Source organism: Erpetoichthys calabaricus, chromosome 17, assembly GCF_900747795.2.
Source record: "Erpetoichthys calabaricus chromosome 17, fErpCal1.3, whole genome shotgun sequence".
NCBI lineage: Eukaryota > Metazoa > Chordata > Cladistia > Polypteriformes > Polypteridae > Erpetoichthys > Erpetoichthys calabaricus.
In genome coordinates, this window is record NC_041410.2 from 21545636 (window position 1) to 21573391 (window position 27756).

General features: G+C 35.9%; 1 protein-coding gene across 11 annotated transcripts in view; it reads right to left on the reverse strand.

Moving 5' to 3' along the window:
* The window catches only part of tjp1a (tight junction protein 1a), a 297836-nt gene that overhangs the window by 10720 nt on the left and 259360 nt on the right, over positions 1-27756 (reverse strand). For 7 of the 11 annotated variants that reach the window (XM_051920451.1, XM_051920457.1, XM_051920448.1 and 4 more), the window contains 14 exons: positions 26414-26528; positions 24069-24219; positions 22899-23007; positions 22457-22676; positions 20956-21140; positions 20651-20746; positions 19874-19956; positions 18808-19018; positions 17818-17918; positions 17188-17535; positions 12417-12665; positions 3705-4586; positions 3390-3484; positions 2325-2552 (listed from right to left, as the gene is read on the reverse strand). In XM_051920451.1, the coding sequence (XP_051776411.1) occupies positions 2325-2552; positions 3390-3484; positions 3705-4586; positions 12417-12665; positions 17188-17535; positions 17818-17918; positions 18808-19018; positions 19874-19956; positions 20651-20746; positions 20956-21140; positions 22457-22676; positions 22899-23007; positions 24069-24219; positions 26414-26528 (3073 nt within the window). The remainder of the gene's footprint in view (positions 1-2324; positions 2553-3389; positions 3485-3704; positions 4587-12416; positions 12666-17187; positions 17536-17817; positions 17919-18807; positions 19019-19873; positions 19957-20650; positions 20747-20955; positions 21141-22456; positions 22677-22898; positions 23008-24068; positions 24220-26413; positions 26529-27756) is intronic. The other 4 variants (XM_051920456.1, XM_051920453.1, XM_051920455.1 and 1 more) reach the window with 1 other exon arrangement.

Sequence of the window (27756 nt, forward strand, 5' to 3'; positions counted from 1 at the left end):
GAAAAACTGTCATTCCCCACCCCGTAAAACAGAATGAAAAAAGGTAGTCATATAATACACATTATATAAGAACTTTCACTTCAAAAAACAGACTGTGCACATTTTTGTCTACATAATTAATTTAAGCTCAGAACCATCATTTGCTATTAATGTTGAGTGACAGGATGACACTAACTGGAAATATTCTGTATCAAGCCATCATTTTTGCTTAAAAATTATTCTACTCTAGAATGAAACTGTATTTACCATTAATGTTGAAGAAGTAATTAGAAGGAAACATTAGATTCCTTCATATGTAAAACTATTATTACATACATTGATTGAATGATTGATACATTCAGGACAAACTAAACTATAGATGAAAACCAGAGAAAAACAGCTAAGCATGAAAAAGCATGAATTCAATAAAATATACTACTGCAGTGTCACTGCTTCCAAAATTGTACAAAGTTTCATTTCCACTCAAAAAGCACTGTATTATTTTACTGACACTCCACTGCTCTTTTCATTGATGGGAGAAAAATGCGTGTAATTTACTAATATGAAAGTGTCTATGGTGGAAAGCATACAGTTTTGTTAACTGGTTCCCAGCTTTAGTAGTTCATTCCTTGGCTCTGACTTGGAATACCTGCTTTACTTCATGTCCAATTTCAAGACACTTTTTAAACCTCTTAACTTTGCAAAACTAACAAATTACCTCCACGTTCAAGGGGCTCTAAATAGCTAACATAAAAATGCATCAGAAAATGCTTACTCTCAAACTTGGAGATAAAGTTAACTTGTACAGTACATAATCCATGGTTAATGAAGGCTGAAATTCACTAAGAGCTATCAACCTTTAGCAGCTGGTCAATTTAGCATTGTAAGAGGTTGATCTGTACGTCTTATGTCGCTGACAAAAGCAGTTCAGCTTTATAAACTAAACTGTAAAAGATTTAATTGATTCGCCACATAGGTATCAATAGCTGAATATACTAGGTCAAATTAAGTTTTCAAAATAATTTCAACAAATAAATTTATGACAAATAGTTTTCTTTTAACAGGTAAATTGCCCAGTTTTCAAATGTTTGGGTTCAAGTTGGGATCAGAGCTCCTAATTAATAGGGGTACACTTTTACTTATGAGCATTACTACACTGGAACATTTCTCTAAAATTATCTCCTTATCAGTAATATTTTAATTGTTAAATTTCTTTCTGTGACCAGCCAGATCTGAGCAAAAGTGAGACTTGTTGCAACTTTTAAGAGACAGTCCCTGTGAAGAAATGATGTGTTGATTCAATGGTTTGCTTGATATACGATTTCCAAAGTTTAGTAAGTTTCCTTAACAAAAGCAAAACAACTATGCAGACGAATATGCCTAACAACACAACATTAGCTGTGCTCAGATGCACAGCTCCCATGTAACCTCATGAAATATGCTATATAAAAGTCTGTCGCATTACTGTCAACAAAATCTACTGTAACAACAACAACAGGCTTAGGACTCACAGCTGGTGACACTTCATACGACCAAGTCTGTAATAAATCTACTTTTAACTTGGAGTGTACAACGGTTTCCAACATCACCTACATCTGAGAAAATGCTGTTGAGAGGTTCAGCAGCGTTACATGACTTGGGATAATCACCGATGAAATGAAGTGGGCACACCACATTTTCTGTCTTGTCAAGATGGCTTACCAACAGTTTTACTTCCTCAGATGTCCGAGGAAAGCTTGGATTTGTCCATTTGTTCTCACTATCTTTTACTAGTGCAATGTGGAGCATATCCTCACTTATTTCATTACCATGCTGGTATGAGACCTGTTCAGTTGAAGGTCATAAAACACTGCAGAGTTTGGTAATCACAGCACAGAATATTACCAGCTACCAACTACTTTCTGTTGAGGACATACTGTATATAAACACACATGGTATTAGAAAGGCAAACAGTAGTATAAAAGACCTTGGTCATTCTGCATAGTTGGTTTTCTTACTTCTCCATTCTGGCAAATAGATTAGGCCCACTGGCATGCACTTCAGTAGATTTAGCCAGTAATAACAAACAAATACTTTAAATGATCTTGTATGCACAGTTACTGAACAGCTGATCATAAAAACAATACAACACCTGTTCTTATGTATCTGTGTATGTATTTTTTTGTTAGTACTGCATTACTGTCACTATTCTGCAATACACAGTTTTGTATATTATTCAAACATTGTGTATAACGTAGTACAATATTTCAATGCAGAAACATTAATTTCTGGAGAGTGAAACAATTAAATCAATGTATCTGACTAAGTAAAGAGGGTGGATTAAGAATTAAAAATGTAGATGTTACCTTGTTGAAAAATTAGAGTAGTTTGTTTGCATTTGAGATTGTAATGGCTTTGGAGCATCAGGGAAACGATTAACAGTAGTTTGAGGAGCTACTTTGCTATCAAAGCTTCGGCGATCAAAGTATGAAAGCTGTTTTCGATAGTATTCCTCATCTTCATCAGGATCATAGTGATTGGATCGCACAATGTCGTCTGATGGTTTTGGCTGGGGTTTTTGTGGTTCAGGAGCCCTGCATCATGAAAAAATTCGGTAAAATTTGATTTATTTATTGGAAAACATGATTACTGACTGTTAATTTTAATATTCAAATTGTGCACAAAATATGTTAGCTTTACTTGAAAAAGCCCATGGAATTAGATTTCACTAAGCTTTTCAGAAATTATTACACTGCTAAAACCTGAAAAAGCCATAATGACTTACACAACCTTATTCAATAAATAATGTTACTTCTAGTACATACAATTTTAATGCCTTTTATTGGAAGTCAATATCACACATTTCCTAAAACATAGAAAAGTAATTTTATGCTACAACCGGTACTTCTACTAAAATACTGAAAAATGAAATACCAAAATCATAAAAGAAATGAATTGGGTATGAATATGTGCTTCTGAACTGCACTGCTGCTATAAAAATATCAAAGTGCACAAAACGATTAAAACTGAATTTCATGTCATTAGATTAAAAGAATGTATTTTTTTCATTAAAAGTACATGCATGCTTTTTATGTCAGATGTAAGTAGATGAAATAAAAACTAAATTGCTTAAAATGATAATTTAACACACTAAGAAACACAATGGCCTTTATTTGTAAACTGATCAAATTACCAAATATTTATTATGCATGTTTAATTTCAAACAGTTCTACTAATTTACTGAATGCTTTCAGCAGAAACATTAAAGCAACTAACTGCCTATCACTCATGGCATACCATTAGCACAGTTTGAATAGGTACCACTGCAAAAATTTAAATTACGTAAATGTGCAACTCTTTCAATTTCAAAAACCAAACTTTACTTTAACACATTCTAAAAGGCAAAAAGTTTGTTTCCATCCTCCTTTTACCTGAATGTGGCTCTTTCTTGATCTAGGTGACCCAATGAATTTGTCTTGGGAACAGTAGTTGGACCCACCACAGACTTAGAAGGAACATCAGATGGCTGTTTTGAACACAAATTAAGGCACCAATTAAAATGTGAGAGGCTACTTTTGAACTGATATCTAAAGCAATTGTTTGTAACTAAGAAAAGCATTTTTCTCCATTTACAAATGATTGTAATTACTGATCTGAACACATTTTTTGTTAAACAAATTTCAAAGCAGTATGTAAGAAAAATTCTTGAAGCAGGTTATAAGCAGATTCAAGCTGTTGTTACATACCCGTGCCGTTGATGCGTCTCCAGTCTCCTTTGTTCTGTCCACTGACATTGTTCTCTTATTTTCAAACATCTTTACTCTGGTGAGCACAGATTGTGGCTTCATGGCTGGATCATCATCTTGTTCAGCCATTGTAGGTGGAGGAAGAGGCTTTATGGTGGAAAAATCAGTTTTAACCTGAGGCTGTGCTGGTGGTGGAGGAGGAGGAGGAAAGGGGACATCTGTACTGCTAACTGGCTCATATTGTCCAGGTTTATAAGACCTTGGTGGCCCTTGAGCGTAAGGCCTTGTTTGTGCTTCATTATAAGGTTTTGGTTCAGGCTGTGGGAAGGCATTTGGCTCAGAGTCATATCTGGGCCTTGGATCATACACAACAGGAGTTGGCTCTTCATATCGTGATGTTGGCTTTCCAAAATTCACAGACTGTTCAAAACGTGTTCTACTGTCATATTCTGGAGGAGGAGAATCTTCATAATGATGATGTGGGGGAATGAATTCCATCTCAGATCTATCTTTATAGTGTAGCCTTGGGTCACTCTCTTGTGGATGCTGGTTCTCATACGGTGCTCTTGTATTATATACGTGCAAGGGATTTTGTTCAAAGTGTGGCCACTGGTCATCATAATGAGGCACACGGTTTTCAAAATGCAAGTGACTGTCAAAGCTCCGTGATCTGGGGTCCATATAGTTTCCTTTGGAATCATATCTATATGGAGGCTTTTCATATCCTCTGTATGGCTGTTCATCCTGATACTGAGACTGCGGTTCATAGTTCAAAGAAGGCTCTTTTTCATATCTCTGTGCTGGAGGACCCACAACAGGCTGTTTAGTTGCATGATTAGGTCTTGCTGTGTCGTCCACAGTATAAGAATCTTTTTTATACATCTGCCAAAAGAGTTTAGGAAAACAAAAATAACTGCTTAATGTAAAACATTCTGTTCTTGTCGAATCTTAATGTCAACCTGTCGCTTTTGATGAAGCATTTTGGTTCAATAAAACTAGCATTATATAGTATGAAATCCATATCATAATTACTGATTTAAGGCAATAAATTACTTATAAGAAAAAAATGTGCATCTATCAAATAAAGATAATATATGGTAAAAACAAACTCTTTACATGAATTTAGAGTATAGGAGTTAGGTGAGGATTTTGTTTCTCTGTGCAGAAAATTGTCTGCAACTCATCATCAGCAAAACCAAGAAACTGGTCATTGACTTTCACTGAATCAAAGAGCCTCTACAACCTATCACTAGGGAATGGCTATGGAGGTGGTGCACTTATAGAGATACATAGGGCATCCACATCTGTGATAGGCTGGACTGGTCTAGTACCACTGAGGCCGATATAAAAAGGTCAAAGCAGACTTTTTTTCTTATGGGACTGCTTTTCTTTAATGTAGGTAGCGACATGCTTTGCATTTTCTGTAACTCTGACAGCCAGTGCCATTTTCTATGCTGTAGTGTGCTGGGCTAGTAGAATCACTTCAAGAATGGCTTATCAAATCAGCAGCCTAATTAAAGAAAGCAATCTCAGTTATGGGATACACTCTCAATCTGTTGGAAGTAGTAGCAGAGGAGACATTGAGGACAAAACTGATGGCAACTATGCATAACACTGTACATCCTATCTCTTTAACATATAATAATTAAGTACCTTTGGCTAGAGAATAATCAGCAGAAGTGTGTCAAGAAACGTTACTGGGGCAATATCCTTATAATGTCTCAGTGTGACTGCTGCCATTTCTTTAGCCAAGTCAGAATTTTTTCTTCTTCTTTGTAATATTTGTGCAAGTTCTATTTGTATTTTACTGTTTGTTATAATATTTCTTAAACTTCTGTAAAAGGTAAAATTTCCCCTTGAGACAAATAAAGTTTGCTTGACCATTCATTTGCTCTTTCCATAACCTGATTGATTTGTCAAGATATCTAAATGAAATTCAAATATATCTCAGATACAACTTTTCCTGATGTACACAAACTATTGCAATAATACCCAAATAAAAAAAACCCTGCACATTTCTCAGTAAAAAAAAAAAATCACATAAATGAGATTGCATGCTTATATTTTAGCTTCTCCTTTATAGGAATCTTCTCGTACAATGTACAACAAAACGTGTTACTTGTAAGGACATCTCCACTGAAAGCAAAATGTTTGCTTCACTTTCAAAGATCAATATGTATTGGGTCTGTCTTGAAATTATACAGATTGATATGAAAGACAATCTTACAGTAAAAAATAATTACACATCAGTTCTTCCATCCAGGAAACATTCTCGGAAATTGTTTTCTGTGAGGATCTTTAGTACATAGGATAGAGTGCTTTGGAGATTTTGTGTAATCTCATTAATTTCATAAGAGGCCTTGTATACACAAAAAAGGAAGCACCTGACTCACAATTTGAAAAAGCCTTAAAACTGCACTACACTACTGGTAAATTCTAGAACCCTAAATGGAGGGCTGAACTGCACAATACAGTCAAAATACATGTAAACGGTTAATTTATCTCATTTTAAATAATAATTTCAAATATAAAAATTTACAACAGTGTAAATAAAAGTTAACACTTAGGAAAAAATGCACAAAATTGATAAACTGTCTACTCATCGCTAGGAAAAATGAGCAAAAATCATATTTAAGAAGTATAAAACCTTAAGATTTTTGTCATCTCATAAGTATATGAAACCCCAAAAGGGGAACTGTAACTATAAAAATATATGCATAACTTTTTTTTTTTTTTTTTTAAATAATAAAGGAACTGTAAGAAGCGACCAACATACTAATCCTTTAAATTTTCCCAATATTGTCAATTCAGTATACTAGCAGACACTTGACAGTGAGGGAAGGAAGGTACATCTACAGATGTGGCAGAACATATTTGTACTGTTTCATTGGATTTAAATAAAGCACCATTCTTCTTGAAAGATACTGAAATTAAATATACTTTTGTCATCCGTACATTAACTTCAGACAAAAGAAATGCAACAAAACAAAAAAATCAGTGAAACTAAGTAAATGCTTCCTTATACTACAAAGACATTGGCCTGGACAATGTTATCTGAACCTTTTAAAAGTTATAAGACGTTTTACTGTATTATAGTGATATTTCAAGCAGACAAGCTCTTGGGTCATTCCATGTCAAATTAGCCAATGGCCCACATACTTTGGACTCAAAAAATTCTGTAAAAATTACCAGGTGTACCCATGTTAGTCAGGAGATGCCCTGTAATTTTTTTTTTTTTTTTAAATGTATGATCAATACTTTCCCAGATACAGCCAGTTTACTGGTGGTGGGTGGGTGTTGATTTTATCCAGACTCATTTTTTCATCAAATTTCACAAATCTATAGTTCAAGAACTGTACCACTGAGCAGGCTCAGACTTTGCACAGACTTTGGTCTAGATTACAATACATGGTCAAAGCAGCCCCTTGAAATTGACCAAAATTTAATTTGAGTCTTTGGCTTAGCTATGCTTTGGCCTCATTTGTAACCAAGACAAATTTTAAATTTTTTTTTTCTTTTTCAGATAACTATATAGGCTTTCTGAAAAAGCAATAAACAGAAAAGTAACTGCATCAGAGTTTGAACAACAGACCTCTCAAATTCAAAAAATCATTTTGGACTTCATTTTCAGAGCACCCTGAACGAAATGTGGGAACGTGCAGATAATTTAAAAATATTTGTATTTATTCTACATTGACCCTTCTTTCTCAAAACACAAACCTTGGTTTTCTTATGTAAATCTTTCATGTTTCTTGTCAATCCTAAACACAGGGTGAATGTGCCATGTGTCAATAAAGGTTATCATTGAGTTTTCAATTAGTAAGTTATGAAATTTTTTTTGACATTTTTGATATCAAATGACAATGTCCTATCTTACAATGCTGAACAAAGACTATTCCCCATGGCCACTGTTACATTCCTACAGAAGATGGCAAACTCACAGTCAGCCGGGTGCCTGGTGAGGACAGTCAATCGACTGTCTGAATATTCACCACTGAAGGAGCAAGCGCTCCTGATGGATCAGACGCATCCTTCACATTAGACAAGTGTCCTACTGGGGGCTATGTTGGATGCATGTATAATGAAAAATGATGGATTGGTGGGATTCATGACAAGAGTGATGTGGAATCAGACATCCTGATATGTATCATGCATCCAAACTATCCTGCACAGTCTTTCCATTGTGGACCTTAAGATGATGTTTGTTGGGTGCCATTACAGTGTGTCACTGCATTGCTTAATGCACCTACAACAGGATGACCTACACTCTGCACTTCGAATGAAATATAAATGAAATGGGTCACAATCCTGCAGCTGCAATACCAAGATGTTAACATTTCATTATAACTAGTGTTATATTTAATTATAAATCAAGCAGCTGTTGTTTATGTGTTGTGCCTAATGTGCCTTTCGTGATTTATTTTTTTCCATTAATCCTATACCCAAGTTGGTGATGAAGAACTTGATTATCATTACTGACAAATGGTGAGTTTAACCCATGTTAAGAATGGAAAATAAAAATTAAAGATTCACATAAGAAAATTAAGACTTATTTTTGAGAAAAAAGGGAACATTGATCAAGATACAGGAAAAATAATTTTAAAAATGTCTAGACATTCCAACAGTACATTAAGCTGGTCTGAAAATTAGACAAACATGATTTTTGCACTTTTGAGAGGTCTGTTGGTGAAACCCTGATGCAGTTTTTTATTTGTTTATAACCTTTTGAAAAGCCCTGTGTAGGTATCCAGACATGGAAAGATATCAGCAGGCTGTATCATTTAGAAGCATTCTTTCTGAAAGCCTAAACATGGCAAAGCCAAAGATGCAAAATATTTTTTTTTCCTGCTTTTGAAGGTGTGCTTTTACCAAATGGTGTCATCTGGACCAAATATTCTGGTTTCGCCACATTCTATACAGACAGACAGACAGATATAGATATAGATAGAGATACTTTATTAATCCCAAGGGGAAATTCACAAATATACCAGTATGCAAAATTTATATGGTTTTGTGAAATTGATGGAAAATAAAGCTGTGTCAATTTTGACACCCCTCTCCCCTCATAAAATTGGCTGCATCTTGGAAAATATTGCTCTTACATTTTACTTTTAAAATTTTAATTTTACAGGGTGTCTCCTGGATAACATGAATACACCTAGTATTTTTTTCATAATTTTTTGAGACCAATGTGGGTGAGATTTCTGAAAAATGTGTTGATTTGACATAGAATTACCCTCTTTAAATAGTATCACATACATCCATAATCTTAAACCACTCATTCAGCCAGGTTATATAGAGAAAAGTACTCTCTGCTGTTTTATGTCACTTTGTGTTTCACACTAAGCATTGAAAAGATAAGGAAAAGCAGAAAGTTGTGTGAGGGAGAAAAAGAAAGAAGGTTAATAGTCAAGCTGGATCAAAGTAAGGGCTACAAGATAATCTCTGTTGCCAATTTTATCAAGAAGTTTAAAACCCATGGCACTATAGCCAACATCCCTGGAAGAGGCCCTGTAGGAATATAGACCAAAGACTGAAAAGGAAGATTAATCAAATGGTGGAGAAAGAGATTCAAAACAGATGTAGGTTAACATTCAAGCTCAAGATGCAACAGTTTCAAGTCGAACCATCTATTCTTGTATGAATGAAAACGAGCTCTATGTTATGAAAGACCCCACAACAAAAAGAAGCCTGAACGAAGTTTGCCAAAATGCATAAAGGCATGCCATATATGTTCTGGAATAATGCCTTTTGAAAAGACAAACAAAATTAGACTTTTTTGGTAAACTGTTTTGTTTTATCAAGTGTTTGAAGAAAAGAACACCATCCCTAAAGTGAAACATGGAGGAAGCTCACTGATGTTTAGGGGTTGCTTTGATACCTTGAATCTGTGCATGGCAAAGTGAAATCAGAACAGAATTAGGGCATTTTGGAGGAAAACATAGTGTCAGAATGTTGTGTCTCTGTCACTGGTCATGGGTCTTCTGGCAGGATGCGGACCCAAAAAATGCATCAAAAAGCACTCAAGAATGAGACAGGGAAAGAGAAAAAAAAAAACACCACTACACTGAAATGTTTTGGAATGGTCTGATATGAGAACTGAATTCTACTGAACATTTGTGGAAAAAGCTATATGTAACATTTGGGAGAAGGCATCCATCAAACCTGAAAGAACTAGAGAAGTTTGCTTAAGAAGAGTGTGTCGAATTACCAGTGAAATGTAGAAATCTCATTCGGTGCTATAGAAAGTGCCGGACTGCAGTTAGTGTCTCCAAAGGCTGTGCAACGAAATATTTGGCTATGGGTACCAATATTTTTGTCCATGCCATTTTCATCTGTGTTATTATTTAAAGTATTACGTTAGGCCACAAATCAAAAACTAATGTTCTTTTTTATTAAATGTGAAATAAAGAATGGTGGACAGGACAGTCAATACTGACAAGTTTCAACTAAGTTCAGAGAAAATGCAATTTTTGTTTTGTTTTTAATTGGAAGGATACCAATATTTTCAGCCACATCTGCAATGCAGTGAAAACTTCTGCAAAATGGATACCTCTACAATCAAAAATGCAATATCACTCAATTCATTAAAAATAGAATTCCACACCATAAGGTTTAAAAGAATAATAATCTACACATAAATTTTTGTAATGAATAACTATAATAATTTTGTAATTCCCACACATAACAATTTTGTGAAACAGCTATGTCATTATCAGCTTACTGAAAGAAAAGGACACCTCACATATCAATAAGTGTTCATTTTGTTAACTTGTTTTTTTTTCCCAAAATTGTGCCAGCAAACAACTCCTCCTTTGCTTATTAATGTTAATAGTGGCCCAGTCAGGCTTACAAGTTTGTGATACTTTCAACATGGCATTATTTTCGATATTAATATGAATCTGAACTCTTAAAGAATATATAGAATGTGTATACCAAATAACAAATCCCAACAAATAAATAGGGATTTGGGCTTTTAGATTGTTGGACAGTGATATTTAACAAATCACCACATATTCTTGTGAGCAAAAGTAAATAAACCCCTTTCAGTCAATGGTTTGAGGCATCTCATTTATCAGCAAAAACTTCAAAAAGTCACCAATTATCAGTCTCTGACTTCTTGCTGAAAATATTTTTTTTTTCCTTCTCTTCTTTACAAGACTCCATTGGCTATGCAAAATTTAAAGGAAGTCTGACATGAACAACTCACCTGAACTTCAGGACAATTGAACCTCTATTTGCCAAGCCATTATTTTGTTGATTTACACGAATGCTTAGGGAAGTGTCAAACATCCACTTTTTGCCCAGCTTGTGTTTTGGAACTGGTGGCCTGTCATTCAACTCAAGAATTCCTTGATATTTCTCAAAACATGATTCTTCAAAAATGTTAAATACACCAGGGTCCTGGGTAAGAAAAGCTACCCCGAAACAGCACACTACCACTACTATGCCTGAGAGTGGGGATAAGGTTTTTTTTTTTTTTTTTTTTGGCGGGGTGGTACCTTGTGTTGGTTTTTTAAGAGTTAAATTTTGGACTTATCTATCTAGAGAACTGACTTCCAGAATTCTTCAGGCCTATCCTGGCAGACAATGACAGATTTCAGAACAATGGTTTTGTTCTTTTTTTTTTTTTTCTTTTGACAGAGTAAGCGACTCCCTGGTATCCGTTCAGGAGATGGCATTTCTGTTCAGAGTTCTTATTATTGATCTACACACCACCACTGCTATAGAAAAGGTGTCTTGGAGATACCTGGATAGTATTTTGGGGTTACATTTTACCTCTTATTATTCTCCTTGTTGTCCTGGGTGAACGTTTAGGACAGTGACCATTAATTTGCAGGGATGCCATTTTTAAATGCCCTCCATTTGAATATTTATTTGCGTAAATTTGGATTTACAGTGTTCACATCTTTTTGAAAAAACTTTAAAATCTTGCACAAATGAATGACCATTCACTACATTTTTCTTTTATTTCTGCTGATGTTTCCTGTGTTGAATGCATTGCAATGATTTACATGTGTTCCTCCCTAACATATCATTTTTTTATCTTCAGATGCAAGGTTAATGCTGTTTTTGACCCACCTGATCTTGCTTTATGGACTAAGTATTTTTTATTTGTTTTTTCTTTTGCACATGCTCAATTTCTGTGGACTGTGCATAATTTTGCTGCATGGATATTTTCTTTTAAAACACTCAAACTGGTAAGTAATTTTACTTTATTTCAATTAGTGGTTAAAATGCAATTGGTTCACAAACTTTCAAGCATGACTATGTTCTTCAGCGCTAACTTATTTATGTACAATACTTCAATAGAATGTACATTTATTCATATTCAGAACAAAATCTATACATATTTGGAATACTGTAACATATTCAACCCAGTACTGACCAAATTATGCAAAAAGGTTTTGGGAAATGTGGCACTATACCTCAGCAGTGCTGAATTAAAACACTTTCAAACAATAAATGTTAGCAGAGTAAAACTCCTCTCAAACTTTACTACAGAAATAAATGTAAAAAGCAATTTACGGCCATGCAAAAGCAAAAAAGCAAAACTGAAAGCTGCTACTTTGGAGAAAAATAATGCAATGCCTTCATAAAGGTTGATGCAAGTCCGCAATAAAGCAATAAAACAAGGTCTAAATGTCATGCATTTAAAACTGAAAAAGCAGTGAGAGGCTGCAGATGCAGACAGAGGAACAGTAATAGTACCTTTGGTTGATCTGATTGAAGTGGTTCTGACTGCTCCAGCTCATTTAGTATTGGATGAGAGTGCTCAGGAACAGGCTTCCTAAATAAACCAGTCTGGGGACTGTAGGAGCTTTGAGGAGCTGGTAGGGGCTCCTCTACAGTCATACCAGGTACGTAAAGTGGATGATTAACAGCAGGGGGTGCTGACATTACAGGAATTGGTTCAGGCTGATGGGGCAGGTTAGGGACAACAGGAACAGTCTCTGCTTTCTGTGAAGTAGTGTGTGAAAATATCAGATTTCAAGTTGCATCATAATGTATGTTCTTAAAATCAAAAGAATAATTCTTTATACACAAATTCTAATAAAATGGGCTCTATAGCTAGTCCTGTTGATTTTTTCCTTAAACAGTAAAAAAGAGACATTATTCAGGCATCTTTTAAAACCAAGTACTTTTTAAGCCTGAAGTATTGCATTACATTTAAGGAAGCATGGTGCTTATCAGGATATGCAGGTCAGTAACCAATTCCTACTAAAAAAAATAAATGCTTTAAAACCAGCTGAATTGCAAAGAAAAAAACAATTTGGATTCAAAAACTTAAAAATATAAATGCAATGGCCAAAATTAGAAACATTATTAACAAATCCATTGTTATGGCTGCTACTTTTCTTTAAAGGCAAATTGTAAGGCTGGTGAAACAGCCAACATCAATTGCACCTCCCACATAGTATTTCTAAGAATGGTTAAGTTTTTTTAGAACCAGAAAAATACCAATTTTTATTTATAAATGAGTGCCGTGTACAATGCTCAAAAAAAAATAAGGGAACACTTAATCATCACAGTCTGACAAATATCAATTTGTCCTGTTAAGAAGCATAAGTGATTGTGAATCAACTTCACTAGCTTTTGTACAAATGAAAATGACAAGAGACAACATCCAAAAAAGGAATGATTTTGCAGGTGGTGATCACATACAATTGCTCTCTCCTTATCCTTTCTGACTGATTCCTCCCTAATTTTGTGTTTTACTGGTGTCCTTGTCACCACTCATAGCATGAGGCGATACCTGCAGTCACATCAGGTTACACAGGTAGTCCAGGTCCTCCAGGATGGCACATCTATATGTGCCATTACAAGAAGGTCTCTGCTGTGTCTCCCAGCACAGTCTCTAAGAGCATAGAGGGGAGGGGATGGGATATCATACAAGGAGAGCTGGACAGGGCCATAGAAGGGCATCAAGCCAGCTGCAGAACTGCTATCTGCTCCTGTGTGTGAGTAGGAATAGGAGAAGCACTGCCAGAGCCCTACAAAATAATGACCTGCTAGGTACTGGTGTGCATGTTTCTGTTCAAACTGTCAGATCTAGATCAGGAAGGAAATCCCCTAGGACACCATCCACGGTCTCATCAGGAGCATGCCCAGACGTTGTCAAGAGTGCATAATGTACAGGCAGGTGGAGGCCACAGACACAACTGAGTCACATTATAAGTTGCCATGATGAAATTCACGGAAGTTGGATTAGCCTGCAATTTCAAGTTTTGACATTGATTTCCTGTGTGAACCTTCAATAGGTTGGCAATTGTGGATTCCATTGACAGTTCTTAGATCATTTTATTCTTAACAAATTACACAGTATTACTCAGTAAAGATTTTCCACTTCAATATTTCATTCACCCATATCCATGTTCCATTAATTTTTTTGAGCAGTGTATATTCTCTTAAAACAAAATACACATTGATGATGTATTCAAAAAGAAAAACCATCTTGAGAAAATGTGCAAATGAGACAATGTTGTTTGATAAAGGGGACATTTTAGCTTGTATCCTAAACATATGTAAATAAACACGAAATATTATCTTAATATCAGACAACCAGCTCAGATGTACACAAATAAAAATGATGTTCCTTCTACTCTAAACACCTTTCCTGGAACACAAAATCTCATGGTGAGCAGCCACACCTATTGCAAAGTCTTTCAAAACAAAAACCTATTACTTTCAGGTAATATGAATAAAGATGCATGTGAGCAGAAGTATTAACACTACATAGTAAACAATTTGGTAATATCTATCATGATTAATGTATGTCATACAGTGCTGAGAGAAAGTAAGCCCACTCATTAACACATGTAGATACAAAAAAAAAAAGATCCTCACTTCAATGCTCTCAGTAACACAGTAACACTTAGGCCGGGTTTATACTTCACGTGACACGACGCATGCTGCAGCGGACACTCCTGCTACGCAAGTGTTGTAGGGTTTATACTTGTGCACGTACTTTGCGTACATCTGGAGGAATCCACCAGGTGGCAGTGCGAGATATTAACACAGTGAGAACAGGTTTGGCTTTGCTGTGTTGTGAATTGCCTAGAACACCCATTAAATTCCAACGACACCTTACCGCAATATCTGAAAAGGATGTTTATTGATTAAATCCAGGGATGTGTCCATTCCAGCAAGCATTGGGCACGAGAGAGAAACAATCCCTGGACGAGGCCTCGGCTCATTGCAAGGTGAATACAAGCACACAGATACACTAGCGTCATTTTAGCGGCACCAAATCCCCAAATCTGCATATCTTTGGAAGGAAACTGGAGTACACTGTGGAAACCCAGCAGGAAAACGTGTAAACTCCAGGCAGGGAATATCAGTGACGTGACTCCCTGCAAGACAGCAGCGCTAATGCTCTGCCACTGTGTCACCCCCATGTGTGTAATTATTAACAGTATTCATTATTTAAACGAAATTACTGATTTATCTGTAAAATGTAATATACATACTTTAATGCTTTTCATCATGAAAGTGATATCAAGTATAAATCTAAGGATTCTAAATGTGCAGAGAGTTGGAATATCATACATTTAATGTGCTCAGTGTGGCGATCTGCTGCTGTCAGGAGCAGAGGAAGCCCTAGAAAAAAAGACAGCACAGAAAACGTATTCTACCATTACGATCGGAAATATGCGACGCTTGAATGTAAAAGCACCACGAATACATCTGTATGTCGGCATTTTGCTTCACCACATCGAACCATTTATCAAATATTGAAGCGCGTACACCGATCTTGTAGGATCCGCAAAGTAGCTTTCTGTCACATGTAGATAGTAAACAGAGACTCTGACGTCACGTTCCAACTTTTAGCACACTGTGCCTCCTGACTTTTTGCTGGTAGTGCAACTCGTGCACGGGTCGCGTTAATTTCTGAGGACCTGCTCAGAGGACACATCAAATGAACGCTTGGAACGCGTGGCAGCCATGATGCGGGCGCGTACGTGTTCTGAGTGTGAAGTATAAACGAGCTCTAAGACTGCTGTTTGCAATCATTTATTCAACTAAAGTCAAAAGAAATGCCATTCCCTATGACAGAAAAAGGATGTTCATCACTGGATTCAATATCTGATGTTGCCCACTTTGGCTGAACTTTACTGTTATCAATAAATAGTTGATTCATTTGGGTGAAATTTTTGCTCAGTCTTCTACATGGAATTGCTTTAACTATGCAATGTCTGAAGGCTTATTTAAAATGTACATTCTTTCCCCCCTAGAACATATAAAATATTTTGCATCTGTCAGTATATATGTCACTTTTAAAATTGTTTCTTCTCTCTGAGGAAATCTGATCCATGTCCATTTAGATTAGGTTTTTTTTTGGCAGGTATCTTCACATTCTGTTGAAGTGTTTTGTAGTATATTTAATAAAATTTCTAGTTGACTCAAACACAGCAAACTATCCAGGCCCTGAAGCAGTCTCAACACAGAAAGCACATACAAACAAGTCTTGCACTTGGTGTGATGTTCTTTTGTTCAAAGGCAGTTTTTTTGTTAGTGATAACGATGACAACATTCCCTGAAGCAAGATATCATTTTTCTGTTACAAGAAATATAATTTCTTTTGCTTTTTTTCATGACTACATTTACTCAGGAAAAATAAGGCACAATGTCATTTTTTAATTAGAGTAAGTGAAATTTATCTCTCCGCAGGCATCACAGCCATTTTCTGAGTTCATTCAGGCTGGCTGATTGCCCCATTGAAAGCTTGAAAGCACAGAAGATCAGATTTACTTAGGTTCCCAAATTGTAATACAGTACACTTGTACATATTTATTTGCATGTTCTTACTTGCTCACAACACTGTATATTGATTTAGAGATTTTTGCGATTATAAAATTTGGTATGTACGATTTGAGGTAGAATCCCAAACACTAATTGGCATTGATGACAATGCTCTGCATTTTGGCATGTAAGATTATGTAATATTAACCTGAAAGCTGTAAATAAATAAAGAAAAAAAACACTGTCTTTTACGGACAATGAAAAAAAAATTCCAGAATGAACTTCTTAGAACACTTTTAGACAAGACTCTTAACCAGTACCACCAAATGAGGTAATAAACCACATTATCTCTGTATCTGACAAACTTTAATTTAAAAATGTATCTAAAATATTACATTTTATGTTTCACAAGTTATGTAATAGGTACTTGATGCTAGGTATTTTTACAGGGGTTGAAAAACTACATTTTGTCAATTTTTCTATAAATATTTTCACTTAATCACTACTGAAAATAAATATTTCCCTCTACATTAAAGAATGGGACAAAATGTGCCAGTTCTTATATATGTAAGTGGTATACTTTACGTTGTAAAAATAAACCAAGAAGCCTGAACCCAAGATAAATTGCAATATGGTAATACATGCCAATATGAAAACAGCCTTATAACCAACTGAAATTCCTTTAGATAAAAAAGTTGAAATACATTTGCTGAATGGAAACATAATTTCTAAAACTTACAGATTGAGGTGCCTGCTTGAATCCAGTGGAATCAGACCTGGGAATATGGTCTGGTTGACCTTGAGGTTGATATGTTGGGAAAACCTGTCCATCTTGGATAACGGGTGGATCTTCACGCACAGGCTCTGAAGACCTTGTTATAGCGGACTCTGGTGGAGGCCCTACTTCATCATTGAGGGTTTCATCGAGTTCCTGATCAGTGTAGGCACCTCCTTCAGTATCTGTGTCTTCATAGTCAGATGTGTGTCTACTATCTGTGCTATACATTGAATATTCACTACCAGGAGCAGAAAGGTAAGACAGACGGTCATCGTGCAAATCTAAGTCATCCTCTGGAGCCCCATCAGCCTGTAACAAAACCAAAAACAATCAATCGATAGCACACTTATGCAATAAAGTCATAATAAAGTTATCCATTTTAATCTTATGTTTTTATGGAATAGAATGAATAATTTACTTTTACAGCAGATTTAAATAAAAACAAAAGCAACACAGTAATTATTAAAGAAGTTAAAAGAAATCTAATTCTTTACAAAGCTCACAGTTGAAAGCTATTCCATTTATTTCTAGACCAACATATTAACAATCTCACTCATAAACACAAAGAGAAGTTAGAAATTCAGTTCTTACTTTGCCTTCCGAGACCCAGACCAGCTGGTTCTGCTGCTGCTGTGTCGCCTCTTTAAGTGCTCCATACCAACCATCATTCATTGAGTTCATATTAATCGTTGCTTTAATAAAAAAAAACAAAAAAAAAAAAACTCATTAAGTCCTAATTAAGTCAAATGCAGCCTTAAAAGATAACAATAAATGTCGTTACTAATGACTATAGAAATAATGAGCATGGGATGGAAATTTTAATATTAAAATATTACACTTTTTCTAGCTTAAAAGCAAGAGGGGAGTAAAACACAAAATTAAAGTAAAACATTTACAGATAAAAAAGAGTCAATCATACAAAACAAAAAGTTGATCCCTGATGGTTTGAAAAAAACACATTAAGGGAATATGAAAAAGTATTCTGTGAGCAATTCTTGGGCAGTGGAAATCTGCTTAACAGTTCTGCAATCTTCACCTGAAGTAATTTGTGAAAGCAAATTAATCAACAATCACCCAAAATAGGTTCATAGGATCAAAACTGTCCAGTGAACAGAGTCCAGTGAAATGAAGATATAATCACTTTTTAAAAGCAAAAAAAAATCTGAAGTCTAGTAAGTGTGGAACTTTTTTTTTTGCTTCCCAAAGTCAAGGACACATTTAAAATCCCTTTGTTTAGTCACTGTTTGTGCCTTAAGAAGCATACAGCAAGGAAAATATTAAAATGCCAAATCTCAGGTTAAATATAAAATATGCTGTGTTACAAATAGGCTAGGGCAGCAACTGTGCTCTAAATGTAACAGGATGATTTTAGAAAGGATTAAGTCACAATAGAAATACCTGGCTGTTTAATGAAAAGGCTCCTTTCCCAGCAGAATACAGGTAATTTGGAGCTCAGAAAATGCTACTGAAATAAGAGATCATCACCTTTTTATAAAGTTAATGCTGTAAAAGATTCTAAAGGAACATTTAAGTTTATCACTAAAGTAGAAAGAAGTGAAATACTGCGGAGAGCGTGCTTACTTGTAAAAAGATGATGGTTGTTCTTTCTTAATTTTAGTGCTCTTTCATAAAGCTTCCGGGCACTTTTTCTTGATTCAGGACACAGTCTGGTCCTCATGTTTTTAACCCCCTGCTTTGAATCTGGATTCAAAAATACCACTATAGGATACCACTGTGCATAGTTTAATCGGTCCACAGCATTTGGTGTGATATCCAAGACAGCATGCTTGTCCTAAAAACAAAAACAAACTGGATTTTGGCTTCACATATATGCAAAAATATATTAAACATATTCATATATTACAGTTTCTAAAAGAAAATAACATTTCACTCCTCAACTCAGGAGGAGGAGAAGGAGGAGGTTTGGAGCACATGCTGATACAGCACATTGCCGCACCCACCACATGACAAACCAACTCAGGACCCCAGGTTAGGACCTCAGATGTTACATAATTAGAACAATAAGTTGCTGGAATTTTGGCACATTCCTTTAAACAGAACTGGTATAATAACTTAAGACAGGTTCGTAGGCCTCCTTGCTTGCACACTCAATTTTTCAGTTCTGCTCACAAATTTTCAAAAGGATTGCAGTCAGGGCTTTGTACTGGCCACTCCAATACCTTTACCTTGTTGCCCTTAAGCCATTTTGCCACAGGTTTAGAGGTATGCTTAGGGTCATTGTGCATTTGGAAGGCCCATTTATGACTTGAGCTTCAAATTCCTTGCAGAGCTTGTCAGATGTTGCAGCAGTATATCTATTCTGTAAAGTGCACCAGTTCCTCCCAAGGCAAAGCACCCCCACAAATTAAGGCTCCCATCCCCATGCTTGACAGCTAGGATGCTGTTCTTTGGCTTGAAAACCTCACACTTTTCCCTCCAAATATAACAATGGTCATTATAGCTAAACAGTTCGATCTCGGATTCATCAGACCAGAGGCTATTTCTCCAGAAAGTAAGATCTTTGTCCCCATGTGCCATTGTAAACTGCAGTGATTTTTTTTTTGTAAAGCAAGTAATTTAAATTATTTGAAATGAACCATGTTTTTTTTTTGCAAAACGTGTAACACTGCATTGTGTACCACCTTACCCTGTCAATGATCTGCTTAATTGTATGAAGACGAATAATTCCAGAGCTACGTTGATCAGTGCCTGCATCTCTTGGTTCACTTTCTGTAATTGAGTGAAAATCAAATAAATACAAGAAAAACTTTTTCCCCCTATGGGAAAGTAAGCATGCACAGAGTTTCTCAAAAGTGAAAAGACTATTTTATTTTTATTTTAAAGATGCACTTTGAATTTTTACTTCTCAATCAGTACTGCAGGAAACAATGATAATGAATTAACTGATGAAATTTTCTTATTCTCTGAAACTCCACACGCACAGCTGTGATTGGTCATGATCCCCAACCATTCCTCAAAGGTAATACAAGACGTACAAGTTAACCCATCAATATAAAACATAAATATACACATCAAATAATTAAAGAAACAAAATAAGGAAAACTTTGACACTAAACAAAATTAATATATTGGTTTTTATTCACTAGTTTATTATATTAATAGTATATTAATGTCCATTTGATCACAACACACTGTTTAAAAAACTTTAATAGGTTATTAATGGTCTAAAGTAGAGTTTTGTGTTAACTTCTTTCATAAGAAACTTCTTACAAAACTTCCGCTATTATTGTTACCCCTTGACACTTTCATGACAAACAAAAAAATAGTGCTTTTTATAATAAACTAAAATACTTATTATATAATTCATGCACATGATTACACTGCACACAGATCTTTAACACTGCAAAAAATGTTTCTCTGAAATCCAAAAAAATATCAAAAATAAAAAGCAGAATTTACTTACTTGCCAGCTCAAATAGATCAGGTTCTTCTCTTGCCAGCTTCTCACGGGCCACATCCGCAATTGGGCCAAAGATAACAACAGGTCTCAAAAAGCCAGCTGAAATTAAAATGATTTTTGTAATTAGCCAGTATTATTAAAAATCAAAGCTTATTTAATAAAGCAGAAGGAAACATTACAGGAAAATAAGACAGTTCTGAAAATTAAAAATACATATATGTCATTCCTAATAAAATGCTACTGTTAAATCTGTCAATTTTCAAAAATAACCTTAGAGGAAATGAAGAAAACACACAAAAAATTACCACCTTCTCTTAACACAACTCTTTCATATGCAGGGAACTTTGTTTGGACAGGCTGGGCTGAAAGATCTTCTCTACTTTTCCTCAGATTTCTCTTTGAGCTGCGAAGACCACGGAATCGCCAGAAATCTGCTCGGTCACCACCTGCTGTCTTTGGTAGTGTGTACTGAACGCTGGATAATTGTTCAGCTCTGAAACGTGATAGACAGTGGAATGGAACACAACTTCTTATTTAATTTTTAACTAAAATGATGTCTAAGCAGAACTGGAAAACACTTTTCCTATTTATTACAGAAAAGGGTATCAAACAGTATTATGAATACAAAAAAGTAAAATAAGGTTTTAATTTATCTAAAGGCCAGTGAATAAACTCAAATCTAAATGGACACAGAAAGACATTTTTCTGCTTTTAATAAATATGAAATGTCTACTTAGGAAATCCATAGTGAGATTATCAAGCATGTGTTGGAATGCCTGGCTCACTGGGTAAAATGGAGGGAGGCCACAAAGCACTGTCAAGAAATATCTGTAGCACATAAGCTATTCACAGTACACTGAAACTCTTTCTTGCATATGCTTATCAGCAGGCAATATGTTGCCACTCTCTGAAGCCACAATGCCTGCTTAACGTGGACAGCACAGAAGTTTAAAAGATCCGGCTCTTAAAGTATCCTGAAGGCTTATACAATGCAGCAACTCAAGCACTGACAAATGGTAATTCTACGCTAGTGTTCACATATCCTGAAAGTGACTCAGAACTCTAGCTGAAAGTTAACTTGGGAGTAAGTTTAAAGTTAAAGAAACAGTAAACTCACTGAGCTCAAAATTGGGAGATAAAAGATGGTGCCAAGGCTTATTGCTTGGAAGTGAACTTGGATGTATTTTTGTCATGTTTTACAGGTGGGAAAAACGATCAACCAACCAACCTGACAAACAGTGATTCAAACACCTATACAGAAATATTCATAGTAGCTGCAGCATTCATTATGCACCCTTTTCCTTTGTATATTTCCTTATATTATATTTACTTATATTTAAGCATTTAAAGATATATTTGTCGTACTTATGATCATTCCCAGTGAAGAGAGGAAGTCTCAGGACACAGAGAAATAAGTGTTAAGGGTGACTTGTGTACTTTTCACACAAGGTATACAGTAGGAGCAAGGGACAATCAAAAAAGAAAAAGCTGTGCTCCCATTTTGGGTAATTTGGGTCTTCGCAGACTTGTTCAATGCTCTTTTTCCAATGTGTAAATAAAACTGCAGCTATTTTACTCTTAAAATCTTTAAGTAGCGTATCAAATATCTAAAATGAAGGTGGAAATACATGTCAGACACTGAATCTTTAACTCAGGTGAAAACGACTACTCAAAACCACTTGGTTGATGTCAAATTTTTACCATGAAGTACACACACAAACAAGAATATCTTTTACTGCAGGTGCTATTCAATACATGACTCATTTATGTCACACAATGCTAAAGAAAAGGAAGTTAAAAAAAAAATACCTGTTCTTATTAGGAATTATGCCTCTTTCAACCTCTTGGTGATTTTTACCAATTCTAATTGCCAGCCACGAGCCAAGCTTTCCGTTATAGAGGGTGTCTACCACACGGAACACCTCCCCCTTGTTGAAACTTAGGCCATAAGGAGACTCCTTTTCGTACTCAAAATGGGTTCTGATATAAAATGAATCTCCTACGTCTGATTCAACTATCCTACGATAAACTAGAAGACACATAAAAACCATTAGAAAAGAAAATTAACAAAAAGCAAACAAATACACAGTAAGAAAATCTTTATAAATTTTATTTCTACACCACAGAATATTGGTCTAGAAGCTAGGTAGTGTTTAAGAAGTGCATTTGAGAACTTGATTTTGTTGCTCCTAAACCAATGCTAATACTATTTTTAGACTAATTGTTATAGAAACATAAGACTCCAACTTACCATCTTTCTTCTTCTGAGCCAAGATAGTAACCTCTTCACCTTTAGGAAGGTCTAGAAGGAACAAAACCGCTTCTTCACGAATAATGTTGGCAAAATCAACATTGTTAACCTGTGGATGGAAAAAAAAGCATCAGCACCACTTGAGGTTGTTAAAAACATTCAATTCTTCCTAACTTCCAACACCACCAGCCAAAACAAAAAAAAAAACAGAAAAATCTTGTCTTCGTCAATCTGGTTGAGAAAATTATATAGCTTAATTTCTGACTCAGCTATCAATTGCTAGTGAACTAACATTGAAATGTAAGCAATTAATTTGTGATGATCATGTGATTTTTCATAAATACTTTTCGTAAAATGTGATAATGTTCAAAAAAATTATATTTTACGCAAGACACTTGACAGATATCAAAAGTCCACAAACCTTTGTTAAAATTTCAGCTTTTGTTAAAGGCACACTGACAAGCCATGTCAGATGATTTTCACAATCAGTAAGATGATACAACCAAAAACATATAAATTTATAATTGGGTAATTTTTTCCTTTAAACCTCCAAGTGCAGTCTGTGCACTATAAAGGCAGCTGGAGCACAAGCCTTTCACTGTCATCTGATAATGCATTAAAAACCGTTGTCCAAACAAAATTGTAACCATTAGCCTATAAATAATTTGTAAAGGCAGTCAAGGTCGCTTTCCCTGGAAGTGATGAAGGAGTTGATAATTAAAGCACTATATAAATGTAATTAATTAATTATTATTACTTATTATTGTTAGTGGTCTGTAGTGCAGTCACTTTAAAAGGTCGGTAAAGTTTATACTCATTAAAAATCCTGAGGGAAAGCAATGAAAACCCTTCATAAATAAGGGGATTTATGAAGCTGTACACCTGAGAGAGAGAGAGAGAGAGAGAGAGAGAGAGAGAGAGTGAGAGAGAGAGAGAGAGACAGACAGAACTTTGTGTGTCTACGGGGGAAATTTAACAATGACACTGATACAAAAACAAAAAAAAAAAATCATGTTCTCTGCACACATACAACCATTAGAAATCAGATTGTGATTTATAAAGCATGGATGAAAAAGTATCTGAGCACATACATTTTTTTTTCTTTTCAAGAAACTGAATAAGTCCCAAAGCACAACTTTATCCAGTTGAGAGTATTGCAACAGTACTTACCCTGAGAATTTGATCTCCTTCTTCAAGTCCTTCTTTGGCAGCAGGACTCTCTTCCAAAACACCAGCTACAAATATGCCAACATCATTGCCACCAGCTAATCGCAATCCAACACTTTCGCCTTTCTTAAATTTAACCAATTTCATGCTTGGCCTGAAATAAAGGTAAAAAAAATGTCAATGCCAGACAAGTAAAGGAGCTCTGGTCCTGTCACGAACAATCTTTAACTAAGAAATAAACTGGACAAAACTAAGAATTAAATCATAACATTTTATTTCAAGATAACTAAAAGGTATTTCATGCAATAATTAATAAATACATTTCAGTAATACGTGACAAAGGTGAGGTTGCCATCACAGTTATTTTTATCACTTTTTTCTGGTGTAGGTTATGGTATTCACATGCTGAGGTGGGTTGTTTAGACCTTCTTTTACCCAGAAAATTTCTTCAAACATTTTTGAGGGAATATCTGATGATTCCAGGACAGGAGATATAATCCATCCATCCATTTTCCAACCCGCTGAATCCGAACACAGGGTCACGGGGGTCTGCTGGAGCCAATCCCAGCCAACACAGGGCACAAGGCAGGGAACCAATCCTGGGCAGGGTGCCAACCCACCGCAAGGAGATATAATCCATCATGGTAAACTGATAGCTTTGCATGCCGATTTTAGCTCCCGCTTCATGACCACGGTCGAGTATATTGTTTATAAAACTGCTGCTAATGCACTAATTCATTTGTTTCTAAATCTCAATCACCTTTATACTCACTTGTGAGCAAAACCACAAGATATCTGAGCTCTTCCACTTGGGGTAAATGCCACTCTTTTCAGAGACAGAGCCAAAGCTTCAAATATTAATACTCTACTGTTAATCATTTTAGCATGCATCGGAGATCACAGTCTAATGCAGCCAAGAGAACAGAATTGGCTGCTGGAATTTGCTGTGAGCACTAAGGGAACTAGTGCACTTGGCAAGTTGTTTTTTTAAATAAGAAAGTAAGTGAACTAGATTGTGGGAACTATTGTGGGATTAAATTAATAAATATATAATGAAAGTCTCAGAAAGAGTAATTGATCCCAGATTAAAAAAATCTTGTGAAAAACTGTATTACACATATATGTATAAAAAAAACTTGCTTCCCAAATACAAAGACAGAATGGAAGCAGATTTACCAAAACCTCAACACTCTTGTAGCACCTCCCTCAACATACCACAGGATATACAGTCAAAAGCTTTTTCCAAGTGTACAAAGCATGGATAGGAAGTCTTGGCAAACTTCCACAACCTGTCAAGTGTTCTTGCAAGGACAAAGAATTGGTCTGCAGGTCCATGGATCAGGACAGAATTCACATTACTGAGGTTCACCTATCAAATAGATTATCCATTCCAAGTAACCTGGCAGAGTTTTTTCCCAGGCAGGCTCAGGAGTGTTATCTCTTAGTAATATGAACATTCTGAATTATCAACCTTTTTAAAAATGACAACCAACTCTCTAGCAATTAAAGATGGCACTTGGGTACTGGAATGTAACTTCTGTGGCAGGGAAGAAGACAGGACTACTATAGCAGGTTGAAAACTTAAATATTTGATGGTTATCTTGGTACTTGTCACCACTATTGTACATACAAAAATAACTATTGCAAAGAAAACTTCCAGACATAATTCAATTCTGTTAGGCCCAAAGCACCTCAAAAAGGTTGCTTGCTTCGGGATTAAGATGGGAATGACTCTAAACTCCACAAATACCTAAATTTCCATCCCAACCTAGATGCAAATGTAAATTTAAAAGGGCATAAATGCTGACATTTCTTTTACCTGCGGTGTTGCATCACACCCTCAATAACAGCTGCCAGTATCTATCCATCCATTATCCAACCCGCTCTATCCTAACTACAGGGTCATGGGGGTCTGCTGGAGCCAATCCCAGCCAACACAGGGCGCAAGGCAGGAAACAAACCCCGGGCAGGGCACCAGCCCACCGCAGGACCCCACACACACACACCAAGCACACACTAGGGACAATGTAGAATCGCTAATGCACCTAACCTGCATGTCTTTGGATTATGGGAGGAAAACCCATGCAGACACAGGGAGAACATGCAAATTCCACGCAGGGAGGGACCCGGGAAGCGAACCTGGGTCTCCTAACTGCGAGGCAGCAGCACTGATGTGTAAACTCAAGATAAACCAACTGTGGGAATTGTGGTATTTGAAACAATACGAGACTGTTCCCACATTAAAGTAGAAAATTAACAGGCAAATTAAGACTTCACTAGAGTATTTTAATACCATTTGCTTTATTAATATATTAGCCTCTCAACTAAAAAAAAAGAAAAGAGCTTACCTTAAAATGCTCTCATCATGAGGAACATTGGGATAGGGTGCAGGAATGGAGCATGAAGGGCTGACAGGCAGGTCTACATCTGGCTGGCCAGGTTGTGCATAGACAGGCTTAGGTTCTACAGAGAAATATTATAAAAATAAAAAAACAAACATATTAATATGAATACATGCATTATCACTGTGCATGAAAAAGGCCAGAGCACTTATAAATTAAGAGGGTTTCTTCCCTCATTTACAACAATAAAATATTGACAAACTATCATACATAATCTGCCAGATCATTTTGACAAATGAGTTGTGCATGTTGAAGGCAAATACTATATATTTATAATTCTTAACATAAATGCAGTAACAAATAGTGCTTTATGTGTGGGCTCAGTGTTGGATAGCATATTAGCAGGAAGTTAATGCTACAAATAACAATAAAAAAATATCTTGTTCTATGGATAAAAAATGGTACATTAAAAAACAAGGAGAGACAGCATTTTGTAATTAATGGTTACATGATGCATGTGCAATCTTCTTCTTCTATAATATGCTACCGTGGCTGTTCGTTTGTCTGTCCTGGATTTTAAATCATCTGTAGCTCGCAAACCGTTTCACCTATTGACTTGAAATTTGGTACACATATACTATGTGACGTCTACTATCCGCTTTCGGGGTGATGATTTTATTACTCTTTTTATTTTATTTTATTGTAGAATCAACTCTCGGCAGCGCGCAGTAGGGCGGCCGTGCTGCGCATGTGTACCGGCGCCGTTCTCATTCCCTACCACCTTCGCTAATCATTCTTGAGGCAGATTGAAGACTTAAGTGCCAGATTAAGTGAAAAATTAAAGAAAGCGTACTAAATAATTGCAACACAAAAACTAACTTAATCAGTTTTAACGCAAAAAGATGCCAACGAAACAAGAGAAGCAGCGGGCTGCTAGGCTGGAGTAAAGAAGAGCTGCTCAGGAAGCAGCAAGCACATCAACCTCTGAGCAAACGAATGGTAAACGTACAGAGAAAGACGATGAATACTAAGAATGCTCAAGTCAAGTGTATTCACTGCACGTTATCGTGCAGTGCGCCGTTACTGGTATTAAATAATTTCCTTACATTTTAATACACAATGTACAGTAATATGGCCCTCAATAGAACCAGTATGAAAATGAAAAGGGCATATAAATCATGGACCCCTCATGGACCCCGTGATCATCAAAGGTGACTGTGTGCAGATGGTGCAGACCTATCAATATCTGGGAGTGCAGCTGGATGATAAATTAGACTGGACTGCCAATACTGATGCTCTGTGCAAGAAAGGACAGAGCCGACTATACTTCCTTAGAAGGCAGGCGTCCT